Source organism: Phaenicophaeus curvirostris, chromosome 3 (genome assembly GCF_032191515.1).
Source record: "Phaenicophaeus curvirostris isolate KB17595 chromosome 3, BPBGC_Pcur_1.0, whole genome shotgun sequence".
NCBI classification, from domain to species: Eukaryota; Metazoa; Chordata; class Aves; order Cuculiformes; family Cuculidae; genus Phaenicophaeus; species Phaenicophaeus curvirostris.
In genome coordinates this window covers 17252386-17267810 of record NC_091394.1, presented here as the reverse complement: position 1 = coordinate 17267810, position 15425 = coordinate 17252386, and the positions used below count along the sequence as shown (strand labels likewise).

Below are 15425 nucleotides of genomic sequence, written 5' to 3'. Positions count from 1 at the left end.
GTTTCCAGCCCCAAACACATACCATTCATCACTGCCCAACAGTGGTGACGGCAGCGCTCAGAGGGCTGGGGTGGGGCTGCTGGAAGCCCCACATTTCAGAGGGTTGGTTCCTCTCTGGCCCTTCAGGAGAGTCCCCTGCATGGTTCTGCTCAGGGACAGCTGCTTGTCAGCCGAGCGTCCTGACGCAGGGATTTTACTCTCCTGAGCTGAGCGCAGCCATCAGTTGAGGTGCCAGTGGCTGCACACACAGGCACGTGGCTTGTTGCATTCTCAGGCAAATTTCCCCTGTTGTGTCCTTTCCCAGGAGGCAGCCAGCCATCCCACAGGACTCCGCTGGAAAAACCTCCGCTGGAAAAAAGCTGGTTGTGACTAGCCAGCCCAAGGGTAAACCCACACAAGGCAGCCAAGCAGCAAAGCAGAGCCAAATGCAGGCAGGGGAACCTCAGAGCTGCAGAGGAGGAGGACAAGGAGAAAAGAAAGTTCCTGTCAGACAGAAATTACTGTCAACAAGTTCTGTGACCAGGATGTACGATAAACCTGAGGTCTTCACTCCACAGCCACCAGGACTTAGGACAGCAGAATTACTGAAATCAAGGCCTGAGGCGTTCTGGTCTGTGCTGAAAGAACCTCAGAAGGCCATATTAGCAGGATACAGCTTCCAGCACTCCCTTTTGGAGTTCAGGTCTAAACACCAGTCACTGGAGACCACACCCATCACCTCCATGACTGAGTGGTCCTGACTGCAGCGATCAGGGCTTGGGGTGCCAGGAGCAGCAGGAGCATCACCTGAGGCAGCAAAACAGGTACGTGGCCCAGGTCCGTGTTGTTTAGAGCGAACATCAAGAGATCCCCAGGCCAACCTCACGCTCAGAGCAAATCCCATCGGGCTGCTCAAGGACATGCCCAACTGAGGGATGAACACTCTCTTGGTACAAGGTGTGCACACTCTTTGGGTAAAAAAAAGCTTTTTTAAAGCTCAGGTTCTTGGCTTTGAGCCATAACCTACCTGGGTTTGGCACAAAGCCTGTAAAATTTTGTAGTCCAAAGCTACGTTTTGAAGGCACAGAACACAAATCTAATGGTACAAAAGCCTCAATTTGGAGCCTAAGTCATCATTTTTAGGGCCCAAAGCTCTTTTTATTAATTTCCAAATGCTCATTCGTAGAGCCCAAAGCCACATCTTCAGGGTCCAAACCTTCATTTTAGGTCAAATACATTAAACTAGGCCTGATGCTTAGTTTTCAGGGTCAAAACCTCAGTTTTAGATCACAAAGTCTCATTTTTAGCATCCAAATATTAGTTTGAGACACAAAAGGTCATTTCAGATTCTAAATCCTCATTTCGGTATCCAAACCTAAGATTAAAGAACTCAAAAGTTTTAGATTTAGGGTCTAAATTCTCATTGACGGGGTCCAAGCCTATCTTTTGCAGCTCCAAGTCTTAATTTTAGGACCCATCATCTTATTTTAAGGCCCAAAGCTTCATCTTGCAGGTCTACACTCTCATTTTTAGGGCCAAAGCCACTTTCTTCCTAAGACTTGCAGTTGTAGAGTTTGAGTTATCACTGTAGGGTCCAAAGTACCATTTTCAGTTTCAAAAGTAATAGTTAGAGTCCAAAGCATGAGTTCTAGGGTACAAAGCCGCAATGTAATTGTTCAGACTCGTCATCTAAACCTCAATTAAGGCCTTAAAGCCTCATTTTTTTATTGTTGAAAGCCTTATTGTATCATCCAAACATATTTTGGGTCCAACATTTTTAAGGCTCAAAGAATCAGTTTCAAATCCAGATCCTAATTTTTAGAATACAAGGCCTCATCTGTAGTGTGTCAACCCTTCTTTGTTGGGGTACTAAGCTTATATTTTAGAGTTGTAATCCTCATTTTAGGGTATGAAGCTTTATTTTTAGGGTGCAAAGTCTTTAGTTTACAGACTCAAATGTGGAGAGCCAAAACTCGCATTGATATAGCCCGAAGTCTTTTTATTAGGATCCAAAGCCTATAGGACATGAAAGCCAATTTTAAGAGTATAAATCTACATTTTTAGGCTGCAAAGCCAGAGTTGAATGCGCAAGGCATGTATTGACTGGCATAAAAGACAGCTCTGGAGCAGCTGAATTAGGGGGGAACAGAAGACCGAGACAGAAGAAGACCCCCCCACTCTGGGATCACCTCCATCAAAGACCAAAACAGCAGAACGCCTTCTGGACCTTGTCTCCCAGAGACGCCGGACATCTGGGGACCCGTGGTGGTAGCCATGAACCCCTTTTCCTTCCCTCTTCTCCCCATCTCTTTCCTTGTTCTCTGTCTCTTTCTATCGTACGTCGCTTTACGGGCATAAGTAATAAAGTGCCAGGTTAGACTGAAGTTTGACTCCCTTGACTCTTTGAATTATTTGCGCTCTGAAACCATAAATGAAACGAACCATCACGCGTCCACGAGTGGACCGTGACAGTTGCCTGGAAAGCTGTTACTGTTAACGCTGTTAATCCCTACGAATCATTTATTACATTTATTGTTGTAATGAGTAAAACTTGATTTCACAGAGTATTGGAGAGTTTGGGCTTTTATGCTGATCGCACTTTGTGCTGCGCACCCTGTGTTAAAACACCTCGGAGCTTCCCAAACCTGCTGCCTCTTGACCCACTGCCCCCACCGCGCCTGCCCCAGCAGCTGAGCATGAGGTGATCTTCTTCACAGCCCTGGCAGAGCCTGACTGCTTCTCAGCTTAGTTGATTTTGCAAGGATTTGGTTGTTTCTGCAGCTTCTGTGCAGCTCTGCTCACACTCCTGTGCCCACCAGGTCTCCAAAGCCACTTGTGTTTCACAGGGCATGTGGAGGGATAGAGAAGAGGAGGCTGAGGGGAGACCTTGTTGCTCTCTACAACTAATTTTTCACAGAAAGGGTCATTGGGCACTGGCAGAGGCTGCCCAGTGAGGGGATTGAGTCATGTAAATGGCAGGTGGATGAGGTGCTGAGGGGCACGGTTTAGTGGTTGATAGGAATGATTGGACTAGATGAGCCTGGAGGTCTTTCCATACCTAGTGATTCTGTGAATACAGGGGTAGGAACATGGCATGAGCAGAAGGACAGTGTCGAGTGCTTACACCATGTCACGCCCAGGAGCTCCGCGCAGGGACAGGGAAGGATGCTCCAGGGGCTGGGAGCAGCTCCCAGGCCTCGAGACAGAGCCACCCTTGTGCCACAGAGAGCGTGTAGCCGTTGTCACGCAGCTGGCTGTTTGTGCATCAGTTTTCCCATGAGGAATCACTGTGCTGCTGCGGAGCGGCGTGAGGGCACCTGTGTATCCGGGCCGGGTGTACAGGCAGGGCTGGGCTGGTGGGGTGACCCCCACCTCCAGGAGAGAGGGTCTGACAGGGTCAGGAGGGGCTGGAGGAGAACAAGGAGGCAAAAGGCTTGTTCTTATTTATTCTTTTTAATTGTAAATAACATCCCATTAAAAGGTGAAATCACACACAAATCTCTGCAGCCCTTTGGCACCGTATGGAGGCCCCAACAGAGGGAAATATAATGAGAACAGCAAATAAAGAGAGGCCTTATCAGTACAGACAAATACATCCACACCACACTCCAGAGCCTGTAGCCCTGTGCCCACCGGACACTATCCCCACCAATGTGGTGGCATCCCAGGGGACTTCAGGCGGTGGCACCTGGACAAAGCAACAGCCCAAGGCCCTGCTCTGCCCCTTGCGTGACCTGAAGATATTCAATTCTCAGCTTGCCTCGTGCTTTACTGGGGAAGGAATGCAGAACTTTTCCAGGGAAGTTGTGGCTGCATCATCCCTGGAGGTGCTCAAGGCCAGGTTGGACAGGGCCCTGGGCAGCCTGATCTTGTGGGAGGTGTCCCTGCCCATGGCAGGGGAGTTGGAACTAGATGATCTCTAAGGTCCCTTTAACCCAAAGTATTCTACGATTCTGTGGTTCTATGATTCTATGATTCTCCCACCTCCACACTCCCACCCTCTCCCCAAATTTGAGTACAAATTGCAACAAGGATAATGGGATTTTTTAAAGGCTTCTTTATTAATTCATAAGCTACAACCTCTCTCAATAAATATTGCGGCTAACATTAAAGGTCCTAAATGCTGTTGTTACTAAACAGAAATTCTCTACAATCTTTGACTTCTCAACAAGTCTAAGGCAAACCACTGACACTACAGCTTCTGCTCACTCCTACCTGATGCCTACTCTATCTCTAATAACCTACAGCGAAGGAGAGGTGAAGAATCCAGTTCTTGGAAGTCCCAGTAGCGTGGGAGGAGCATCCTGCTAAAGCACACGTGGGCTTTGATCGGTGACTGGCCTCTTACAAGAGGGAATCCAGATTGATCCAGTTGCTGACATCCGCTATTACAGATGCATCGCTGACTTCAAACAACTGCTCCGCATTGGCAGAATTTGAGAGATCGCTTGTCCCTTCATCACAGAGATGCTGCAGGAAAGAAGTGGCCACGAAGCTTTCGTCCAGGCTCAGGCTGTTCTGGGAGGACTCAGTGAGGACCTGCTCCGGCCCCTGGGGACATTCAAAGTGGTGCCCTTGTGCCATCAACTCCAGGTTGAGCGTTTTGAGGCTGACTGGAGATAAGAGCTCCAGATCCCCAAAAGTGGAGACCTCTCTGTTCAGGCTGGGGTCAGAGTCCCCTTTCAGGGATCCCAGCTGGGTCTGCTCCTCCTGGCTCAGCAAGGCGGAATTGGAAAGCCGACACGCTTTGGCTGTTTGCTTGGGCAAGGGCTGCTTGCGCTTGAGCCCTCTTTTGCCATCCACTGGATTCCAGTTCTGGTTGCCAAGACCTTCTTCAAACTCTTTCAGCAGCAGCTGTGACTCCAGGTTGACAGAGAGGACTTTATTGGAGGCACAAGCTGAAGCAGCCAGGGAGGCACCACGCTGTGCTTCTTGCTGGGCTTTCGCAGTGGAGGCTGGGTGGATCTGCACTGGGCGCATCCTCTGCTTTTTGAAGGCACCGCTCTTGAGCTGCTCAACGTATTGCGGGTCAAGCTTCCAAAAGCCACCTCTCCCTGGCTTGTCCTTCTCTCGAGGCACCTTGATGAAGCGCTTGTTTGAGGAGAGGTTGTGCCGGATGGAGTTCTGGGAAAAAAGAGAAAAAAAAACAAGGTGGAACAATCATTGGCTGGTGCCGCAACTATCTGCGTGGGGAGGCTGGTGGAGAAGCATCTTTGCAGCCAGGAGGAAGAGGAGGGTCTTTACATCCATGTGGCCCCATGACCAGCGGCAACATGTGGCATCACCATGGTGGACAGCACCATCAGGGCCCTCCTCGCATCCCCAGCTTGACCCACACCTCCTGTTAGTGTTGCGGGGAAAGCGGTTTGCTAAAATACAGGCACATGTCTGCCTGCTGCCAGGCTGACACAAACCGGACGGGCAAAACTGGAGAGGCACGGGGGCTGTCCCACCCCAGCCCTGTGTGTCCCCAGAGGTGCCTTCTGGCCCAGAGGAGCTCCGGGTAAAATCACTGCATCCTCATCAGCCACTGCTTAAAGGAGGTGGGGGGAAGACTATGGGGAAGAGAAAGAAAGAAAAAGAGGATTTTCTGCTTTTCCAGCCATATTTCCTGGTGGGTTAATATATTAATCCTTCCTCCCTGCAAGAACCTTGTGTACCTCCTGCATCTCTTCCTTCTGTCAATGAACACTTTGAATTAAAAGTGTGGTGAATATCCAGCCATGAGTTTGCAAGAGAAAGTCAAGATTCTGGTACTCAGCTTCTCCCATAGAGTCCCTCCCGTAAGTTTCCCAGCACGGGGAGTCTGGGGAACACCTGTGGCCCTGGAGAGGGACCAAGGGCTTCCCTACCTTTCTCTCTGGTGGGCTTCAATAGCCTCCAGACACCCACTTGCCCAGGGAGGTGGTGGACAGTTCCTGGGCGGGGGGCTAAGAAAGGTTTAGCTCAGCCCTGCCTGGGGGAACAGTGGTGCAGGATAGCTAGCACGCTCTGGATTTGGGCTGGGAATAACTAGAGCAGAGGGAGGAGCAATCCAGGTGCCTCCTGCCCCACCACATTCTAGAAAGCCACCCGTGCTGGAGAGTGTCCTCTGAGATGGAGCAGGGCAGCAAGCTACAGGAAGCTGAAGTGGGAGACAGAGACACCTTCACTCCAGAGTCAAGAGGAGATGCAGGGACCAACAGCGCAATGGGGACCTTTCCACTCCAAAAATGACCCTGAGCTCTCTCTTACACGATGGAAGCTGTGAAAGGCCCTTCCCAGCCATAAGGGGAGATGGGGCAGGGCAAGAGTTCTCAAATGTCCTACCTGCCACACGGGATCAGCTTGACGGAAGTAGCAGAAGTTGTCGGTAATCCACTTGTAGACGTCGGAGAGGGTGACGTGGGGCTCCTTGCTGGCTTCCATCGCCATGCAGATGAGGGTGGTGTAGGAGTAGGGTGGCTTGATGTAGGGGTTGGTCTGGTAGTCAATGCCCTCCGTCAGCTGAGGGTGCGTGGACACAACGTGGTGCTCCGTCATCCAGCTGGAGGAGGAGATGGGCATGCGGGGAGTGTGGGGCGTTTCCATGCGCACTGAGTCAGTGCCCAGGGGTGAGCACAGTGCGGCAAAGCTGGGGTTGCCCTGACAGCTGTGGGGGTCCGGGCTGCTGGGGCAGCAGGAGGAGTTGCCCATGCTAGCGCTGATGATGGAGAAGTCCAGCAGCCACGTCAGGTTGGGCAGGCTGTCGTCCACATCGTCCAAGTCTCTCCTGCTGCCCTCCTGCCCTCTGTCCTTCCCTGTCTCCTCGTGGCTCTGCCACCCCTCAGCCATGCCTCATCGGCAACTCTGGCATTCACGGGGTGCGTCTGAAGCGGAGGGAGGGGACGGAGCAGATCCTGCAATGACAACAGGGAAGGGATGAGGCTCTCTGAGGAGCAGCTGCTCTCTGGCCTGTGAGCAAGGCTGGGACTGGGTGCTCCCAGTGCCGCTGAGTGAGATCCATCCCCGGGCTGCTGCGCACCAGAGCCGTGACACCTCCCCTGGATGATCTACCAGCCCGGAAGCTTGGGAAAATTCACTCAAACCCCTACATCCCAGTATCACCCAACCCTCGTGGGCCCAGCAAGTCTTGGATTCAGAAAGAAATCAATAAAACAACGACTAAAACCACCCCTTACGTAACCAACATCCAGCCCTGCTGTCCCAAACAGAGTGGGCGTTTCTCCCACACGTTGCTAAGCAGGACAAAATGTCAAGATGAAAGACCTGGACAAAACGTCTTCAGCTTCCCTCTCTTCCACGTTATTCCTGCTCCTCCCTGCTCCTGGCACCCCAACACAACGCGGTGGGGGACCGCGCAGACCCACCCCAGGCACACCCTCACGCAGAGCCAGCTGCCCGTTCAGCCCTCCGTTAATCCCAGGCTGGGGATGCAGTGTCTGCCTTCCCTGCTTTGCTACGAACCTGCGATCCCGTGTCTTTGGGCAAGGAGCGAGCCCGCCGAGGCCGGCCGGGGATGAGGAGCTCTGCACGGGCTGCGCGGGGCGGCTGGGGCTGGAGGTTCCTCCTTTCGAATGACGCTGCGCCCAACAGTCAGCGGGGGGCGGGGCCAGCAGAACCACCTGCCCCGCTCCCACAGAACAGGCTTTTCTCCCCAAAAGAAGCTTCAGGGCAGCCACACCTTGTTCCGAAGCTTGGTGCCCAGTGTCACCACCCGGCCCCTGCCAGCTCCTGTGCCCACACTAAGGGAGATCCCAGAAGCACTCGCTGCCGTGGTCTGGATGGGGCACGGGGGAATTCAAAGAAGAAAAAGAGTGATAACAATAACCATCCCCTGTGCAAACTCACTGCTCCTGACAGCCGGCTTCGCTCCAGCCACACGGCTCAGCCCTCAGCACTGCTATCCCATGGGCTCGTACCATCTCCCTCCCCAGAGAGTCCAACGCTCCCCGCGGCTTTCTGCCACCGCTGCCGCCCCTGAACCCGTCCGAGTGACATCCCCCAACTTGAAAATAACAGTTGCCATAGGAGATCAGCTTTTATTGTCTGATACTTTGTCTTTCAAGGTCTGCATTCCCCACAACGAAGCCGGCTGAGACACCTCTCCCTCTGCCATGCTCTCCTCCTCTTCTTCCACAAGGATTTCTTCACGCCAGCTGCTGATTGAGCTGCTTTCCTGATGTCACCGTGTCTCACAACTGCAGCCAACTGCCGTTTTCTGCTATGTGGAAGCTCTTTATAGTGATTTAAAGAGAAGGTGGCTGGGAGAGAGACACTTCGCTACGGCCACCATCATTCCTAGAGTGGACAACGCGAAGATGTGAAGCTGTGCGATGTCAGGCCTCAATCCTTTGAGGCTTTTTAGACCCCACTGGATGAACCCCCCCAGCATCTTGGCCTGACATCCTCACTGGCACTGCTGGAGCTTGAGGTCTAAAGGACTACCCACCCCGTCCTTCCCAACTTGCATGAACTGGTGACCGTATGATTTCCGTGCTCCTCTTTTCCACCCTGCTTCCCACCCCCATCCACCTAGATCCATTCCTTTCCCCAGCCTTTGGTCCTTCCCAAGGAATTCCCTGCACACGATGTCTGGGGGACCTGTGGGACAGGCACACAAGGTTTGCATGATGGAGGAGGGCTGCAGCCTTTGTGCCTCAGCTGAGTGGAGAGAAGCAGCTCCAAGTGCTGAGCAAAGACAGCCCTTGTTTCCCTGGAATCTCCTCTGCTAGCAGGGGGCAGCAAGCTTGGGGAAAGCCAAGGAACATGCGTGTGGAAGGGAGCCCTTAGGCTGCGCACGCTGGTGGGACAGCTGCTGCTTCTCTGCAGAGCTCCAGGAGAACCTTTTGGGAGGCCCCAGGCTGTCCAACTCCACAGCTTCTGGAGTTTCTCCACTCTCTGGTCCGTTTGGGAGGCAAGGTCAGGACCTTGGCACAGCTGTCTTTGCAGGACACGAGCTTTGCAAGAGGAGGACTTAGAACACACACACACTCACACACACACAAAACAAAAAAAAAAAGGCAATCTGTGGTAAAAACTGGGCTCCCAGGGGTATTCAGCACCTGGAGTGATGCCCCGTCTCCCCAACCTCTCAGTGTCAGTCCCAAGCCCAGCTCAGTCACCATGGGCTGGGCAGGGGCTGCGTTAACACCCTCATCCCCCTCTCCCACTGCAAATAGTTCTGCAAGCAGAGAGGTGCTGGCAAGTGAACACACAGTCCTGTTACTGAATTAAACAAGGAACAGGGATCTGGGAGAGGGCTGGGGCTGGAGAGGGTGAGTGCAGGCACCGGCCTTTGGATCTCTCTGTGTCCCAGCACTGCCCACCGCCGCTCCGTCCTTGTCCAGATTCACCTCTCAGAGGCTCCTCTAGTGTTTGGCCAGCCGGCGCACCGGCTTTGTCTTTTTTTTCTTCAGTGGGATGTTATCCTGCAGGGAGGCCTCCTGCTTCTTGGTGGTGTTGGCTGGAGCATGATGCTTGGCCTTCTTGCTGACTGCCCCTCCTGATCTGGGCTGTACCCGGCAGGAGATGCCGGAGGTGCCGGTCAGGAACATCTGCCCTGAGAGGGAGGAGGCTGAGGCAGGGTGCAGGCGGGGCTGATGGGGGCTGGGAGCAGAGGCACTGTCCTCGATGTCCCCAGCCTTGTTGGTTGGACATCTCTGATGGCTTGTGGTTGCTGCTGAAAAGGGTGGGGTTTTAGTGGGGTTGTGGTGGGGGTCTGTCCCAGCTGTGGGGAAGCGTCGTGGGGCAGGGGGTGGGTGTCCTACCCTGAGGGGTCTGCCAGCGCAAGGGCTGTGCCAGCACTTGGTGAGAGTTGAAGGAGCCTTCCCCTGCACCCTCAGATGGGATCTGGGAGCCTGTGGGACACCAGACTTGTCCAGATTTATTGTGCCAACAGCGGGGAATAGCGAGGCGAGAAAAACACGTGCAGCCCCTGTGGGACAAGTGATGGGCTCCGTCCTTCCTTCTGGCCACAGGAGGATGTCCTGGGTGTCAGGACAGGACATCTCACCACCCAGGAAGGCAAGGCTGAGGAAGGCCCATGGTGCTGGGCTCAGCACTGGCGTGGGGATGGGGCACAGCCGTGTCTCCTGCCAGGTGCAAACGCGGCTGATGTGAGCAGCTCCTGTCACGCAGCTCCTCCTGCCGTGGCTGTAGCTGGAGCACGGACTGGGGCTGAGGCACCTCTGCGACGAGGACAGGCTGAGAGAGTTTGGGTTGTTCAGCCTGGAGAAGAGAAGGCTCTCGGGAGACCTCGTAGTGGCCTTGTGGCACCTGAAGGGGCTACAATAAAGCTGGGGATGGCACGTGGTGACAGGGCGAGTGGGAGTGAGTTCAGGTTTGAAAGGGGAGGACTTAGAGTAGACATGAGGAAGAAATTCTTTGTGATGAGGCAAAGCAATGGAGAACAATATTTTACCAGACTTGAAATGCTTGTTAGACAATTGATGCAAGCCTTATTAGATAATGCATGTGCATATTTTAAGTGTTGTATGTGCCTGGTATCATATATTGTTTAAATATCCATAACATCGAAAAACTGTGGATCCAATAGTGAACAACCCAGGCTGTTATTTTCGACTAGTCAAAACTTGACTAAAACTGAAGACCCACAGCTGATGGACGGTGATGAGCAGTGCGTGTTTGGGGCTGGGAGCGGGCTCTTGTCTGGTCCACAAGTGACCCTATGCAGACACCAGCCCCAAATCTCCTGCCTCACCTGACCAGAGACTTCTTCCACTTCACAATCTTCCTCTTTCCTGGAGCTGTGGGTCTTCAATTTTAGTCAAGCTTGAAGGGGCACGCGAGGGCATTTCAGCAAATGCCCCTGGAAATGGGAAGGAGAAACCTTATCAGAGGAGCATCACTGGGATGCTGCTGGCCTTGGTGGAATGTAGATGTGATCAGTCTCCTTCCCGCAACATCGAAGGGGGCTGTTCTGCTGCCCTTGCAGCCACCTGACACTCACTCATGCTCAGCTCCTCATTTCCACATCACAGTGTGGTTTTGTGACCATGTTATCGGCACCAGGTTTAGGAAAGAGGAGCTGGGTGGTGCTGGTGATGGGACAGGGACTTCTGCAGAGGGCTCATTTCCTGGGGGCCTTGGATTGCTATCCTCCGACTGTTCCCTTTGGGCACGTCCCATCCCAGCGTTCAGTTCTGTGGAAGCCAAGGAGTTGTTTGCAGAAAAGGCTGTGCCGAGCTGCCAGGAAGCTTTGGCAGAAATCTGAGCCTTCTGACATTCATTGCTGAAGGATTTCCCCAGCGTACCAGAGCAGCTGGTTGGCTGTGCATCGTAAAGAGCCAGGAGCAGCTTTACCTTTACCTTTCGTGCCCTGCCGAACCCAGCACAGCCTCCCCCAGGGCGGGAGGTGGCTTTCCACGCTGTGCTCCAGCATTGCAACCCATCTGCCAGGCACCCTCCAGACGAGACACCCACGGGAAAACTGGGCCAGGGGAGCGGGGACAGGTCTGGACAGAGGGCAGAGCTCCTTCTTCTCCTCACGTTTACCTGCAGCCCCTCTCTACAGCCCTCCCTACTTTCCTCCTTTGCTAGGTGACTCCTCTGCTGCGTCCAGCTTGGTGACTCAGGACAGAGGGCAAGAAGAACCCGTGCAGCTCATCCTCGGGTCTCTAACCTTCTCAGTGAAGGTACTCGCATCCCTTTGCATGGGAGCTGTGCCCGTGTCTCCCGACGGGGCCGCCGGCTCTGCTGCCGGGGCTGCTGGCCGGACAGAGCGTCTCCCCTGGCTCTCCTGGGCAGCACTGCAGCCCCAGCACCCCAGTCCTGCTGGCCGTGTGCCAACCTTCTCACGCTCCCCGTTTGCCTCTCTGTCCCTGGTTGCCAGGAGGAGGCCCAGACGATGCATTCTCCACAGTCCCTCTGCACCCTGTGCAAACCTGCCCAGTGCCAGGACTTGCCCCAGGACCTGAACGCCTACTGCCGCAAATTGGAGCCGGCAGAGAATTTCGAGGTGAGCGGACAGGCAGCGGGTCTGGGGATGGGGTCAATGTTCCGGGCACCGGCACACTGTGAGGAGGGCAGGGACAAGCGTGCGTGGACACTGAGCTGCTACGAGGGGACTCGGGTGCCGCTGTGAAGCCCTGCAAGCAGAGAGCCTGGCACTGGGGGTGGTGGAGGGTTCTCTGGGGGCAGAGGCAGAGGGTCTCCTCCTGCTCCACCGCCTGGTGCTGGGTCTGCTGGCGGCTGCCAGGAACCGTTGTGGTTGTGCTCTGCAGATGCTGGTGAAAGAGGAGCCCAAGAACTACCTGAACACAGCAATGCGGCAGCAAGCCAGCTTCCAGACGTCCCCTGCCTCTCATTTATCCACTCTTCCGTGATCCCCTCGTGTTTAGGCACGGCACGTCCACAGGATGATCGAGAACATCCAGAGAAACAAAGGGAGCAGGAAGCTGAGGACACCTGGCTGACTTCACCAAGCGCAAGCCGCATTGCCATGGTAATGAGCACATCAGCAGGAGACTCGTGTGAGCAAAGGGATCCAGAATGAGTGCGGTGGCATGGCCTCAGTGAGGGGGTTGCTGCTGTCCGCGAGCAGGGACCCAGCAGCAGCTTCAGATCTCCTGGTGTCCAGCAAGCCCCGGTTCTCCGCGGGCCCAGCACTGTGCCCACAGCCTCCACCCTTCCTCCCCCATGCTGAGGGCTCTCTGTCCCCGTGCTCCATTGTGCACCGAGTGCAGCCCCTGCTGCCAGCTTTCCTGCGGGCACTGCTGCCAGGACATCCGTGCCCAGAGCTGCTCCCCCAGCTCAGCGGAGTAGCACCATCCGGGCACTCGGTGAGACGTGTCTTCCCTGCCTTCCTTCCGCCCGCAGGCATTTGGAAAATACCTCGAGCCTTCTGAGAAGACAGAGCTCGTCCTCATGGCCATTAAGGCCCTGAGAGACTCAAGCCTGGATGCCAAGGAGGCGGCGAGCAGCATCCTGGATGTGGCCATGGGAGAGCCCGCCTCATGGCTAGCGCAGGTAAGTGGCATGTGGCTGCCTTGCTGTGCCCTTCCCTTGAGCGCTTCCAGGCTTTGTGTGTCCCCGTATCCCTCTCTCCCTGACCCAGGTGCCTCAGGCACCTGGCAGCACAGTCGGATGGGAAGGGCAGTGGTTTCTTGGGAAATGGCTGCACTCCAGCAGCAGCCCCGACCTCCCCTGTGTGCCCTCCAGGTTCCGGACATCGTGAGGTGCATCTATGAAAACAGGGAGTGCATCTGCACGGCATCAGCCCGGCACAGCCTGGACTCGCTGCTTCTGCTGGTGACCGACTGGTGTCCCAGGGAAGTGGTCACGATCCTGTTGGGGTTGTCTCCGTCGTGTGACAGGTACTGACCCCAACAGTCCCTGTGAGCTTCTTCCATGCCCAGCAGCAACAGGAACGCTATCCCAGACCCCTCCTGCTCGCCCAGGCAGGGACCCGGCCCCCAAGCAAAGGTCTGGAAGGGGCCGGGGCTGCAGGACTGCCTGGATCCTGCGGGCTGTCCCAGGAACCGCGCGGTGTCGAGGCAGCTCTGCTGACAGAGCGCTCTGGTCCTGCAGGGCTGCTCTGGCCATCTGGGATGTGCTGCTTTCCCAGCCCCACACGGTGGAGAAGGCCTTGAGCGAGCTGCTCCGACAGCTCCAGGGCAAATGGCTGCACGGCGTCTTCAGCTCCAACGCAGAGGAGGTCGCCTGCTTCCTTCGTTTGTCTGTGAGTGGCCAGAGCAGTCCTTGCTCGCTCTCTGGGCTGCATCTGCCTCTGCGGGAAAAGGGGCCCGGCCATCTCCCCTCCCACCTGCCCCCAGATGGTCACCTCCTCCAGGACATACGGCCACGGCCCCTTGGGGCCGGCAGGGACCGGCCCAGCACTGGGTTCCTTTACGCCAACTGTGCCAGGGCCACCCCACGCTGCGTGGGCCCCGGAGCCCTTGCCCTCAGGGAGCCTCACGGTGTGGGGAACCCTGCAACTCCTGCCAGTCTCCCACTGCTCTCTTTCTTCCAGCTGCTGGCCTCAGGTTACGGGAACGCAGAGGAGATTGCTGGCCAGGACCAAACCCAGAGGTTCCTGCAGCGTACAAGCCCGGGTCTGCTCTCACTGGAGCTCAGAAGCCTGGTGACACTGTTGCAGAGACCTGAGACGGTGAGCGGGGCACGGACAGGCTGCAGCCACGTTGGCAGCCTGGGGCTGGGGCTGTGGGTAACGCGGAGGCTAGTGCTCAGTGGCCAGAGAATTTGTGCTAGGGTGCTCTTTCCCCATTTTGCGAAAGGGAATTCTGTGCTTGATACAGGCAAGGAAAATGCTAGACCTGCTGCCGGACGTCATGGGCACCCAGGAGAATGCCGGCTCCGAGGACAAGATGAAGGCTCTGCTGGTTGTCCAGAACGTGCTGCGTCATCTGGGGAGGAAGGAGGCCAGCCCCGTGGCTCTGCAGCTGCTGGAGAAGCTCCGGCCGGTCTTTGATGATGTAAGGCTGCTGTGGGAGCCTCAGCCCCACCGCTCGGCCCTCTGCAAGGACAACTGCCCATCAGCCCAGTCCCGCAGGGCTATTTGGGCCGGGGTTTTCCCTCCTGGCTGTGGAGTCTGGCTCCAAAGCATCTCCTCTCACAGCAGCCCTGCCCTCGACCCTGCTCTGGGAGCGGCTCTCGCTCCAAGTCTCCTGTCCTCCTCCCTTCCAGGAGTGCAGCCAGCTGCGAGAGCTCTCCATCTGCCTCTTCAAAGATGCGATGCAGATGGTGGTGGGGAACAACAAGCAGCAGACAAAGGAGCATGTGTGGAGAAGCCTGATCCCACTGTTCTTTCGCATGAGTGACCAGACCAAGAGCGTGGCCAAGGTACAGATTACGAACCTGAGCAGGGATGCGGGGAAGGCTGAGCTGATGCCACAAGTGTGGCCTGGGCACCAGGGAGGGAAAAGGGCTGCTGGCAGTCCGACACGAGGAGTCTGTGTGGTCTCAGGGTCCAAGAGCTGGAGTCACTGAGGACGGGGCAGACCCTGCTTCCCTGCATGGATCCCACCACTGCCTTCCTGTGGCCTCCTGCCACAGAGGCGAGGAAGATGGGCTCCTGTTTCTCCCTCCTTCCCCCATTCACCTCTCCTCCAGCGCACCCAGAGAGAGGATCAAAAGGAAGGAAGGAGAAGCTGGCACGGACATCTCCCACGCCTGCAATAGGTGGTCCAGCAGGGCTCAGCAGCAGTCCATGGCCACCAACACCTGACCACGAGAGTCCCTAGAGACTTTCTGGCTGTCCGTGCACGTGCTGGAGGCCAGGGCTTTGAGTCCCTGGAACCCCAACCCCTGTCCTCCACAGGCAGCTCAGGAAGCCCTCCTCGTTGCTGCAAAGCTGCTGAAGTTGAGAAATCTCACTCGCCTGACCCAGACGCAGCAGATATTCTGAGTTGGGGAGTACTTGGTGAGGACAAGCCCCAAGCCCTAGAGCCCAGTCTGGACAAGGGGACAGCCGTTCCTGCTCTGCT

At 55.6% G+C, this 15425-nt stretch overlaps 1 protein-coding gene across 1 annotated transcript; it reads right to left on the bottom strand.

Annotated features, from left to right (window-relative positions):
• Positions 1-4323: 4323 nt before the first annotated feature.
• Positions 4324-6792, bottom strand: LOC138718499 (forkhead box protein J1-like). The gene is made up of 2 exons (XM_069853007.1): positions 6289-6792; positions 4324-5103 (listed from the first exon to the last, which is right to left on the bottom strand). Exons 1-2 carry the CDS (start codon positions 6790-6792, stop codon positions 4324-4326), a joined length of 1284 nt encoding a protein of 427 aa, XP_069709108.1.
• Between the last annotated feature and the right edge of the window lie 8633 nt (positions 6793-15425).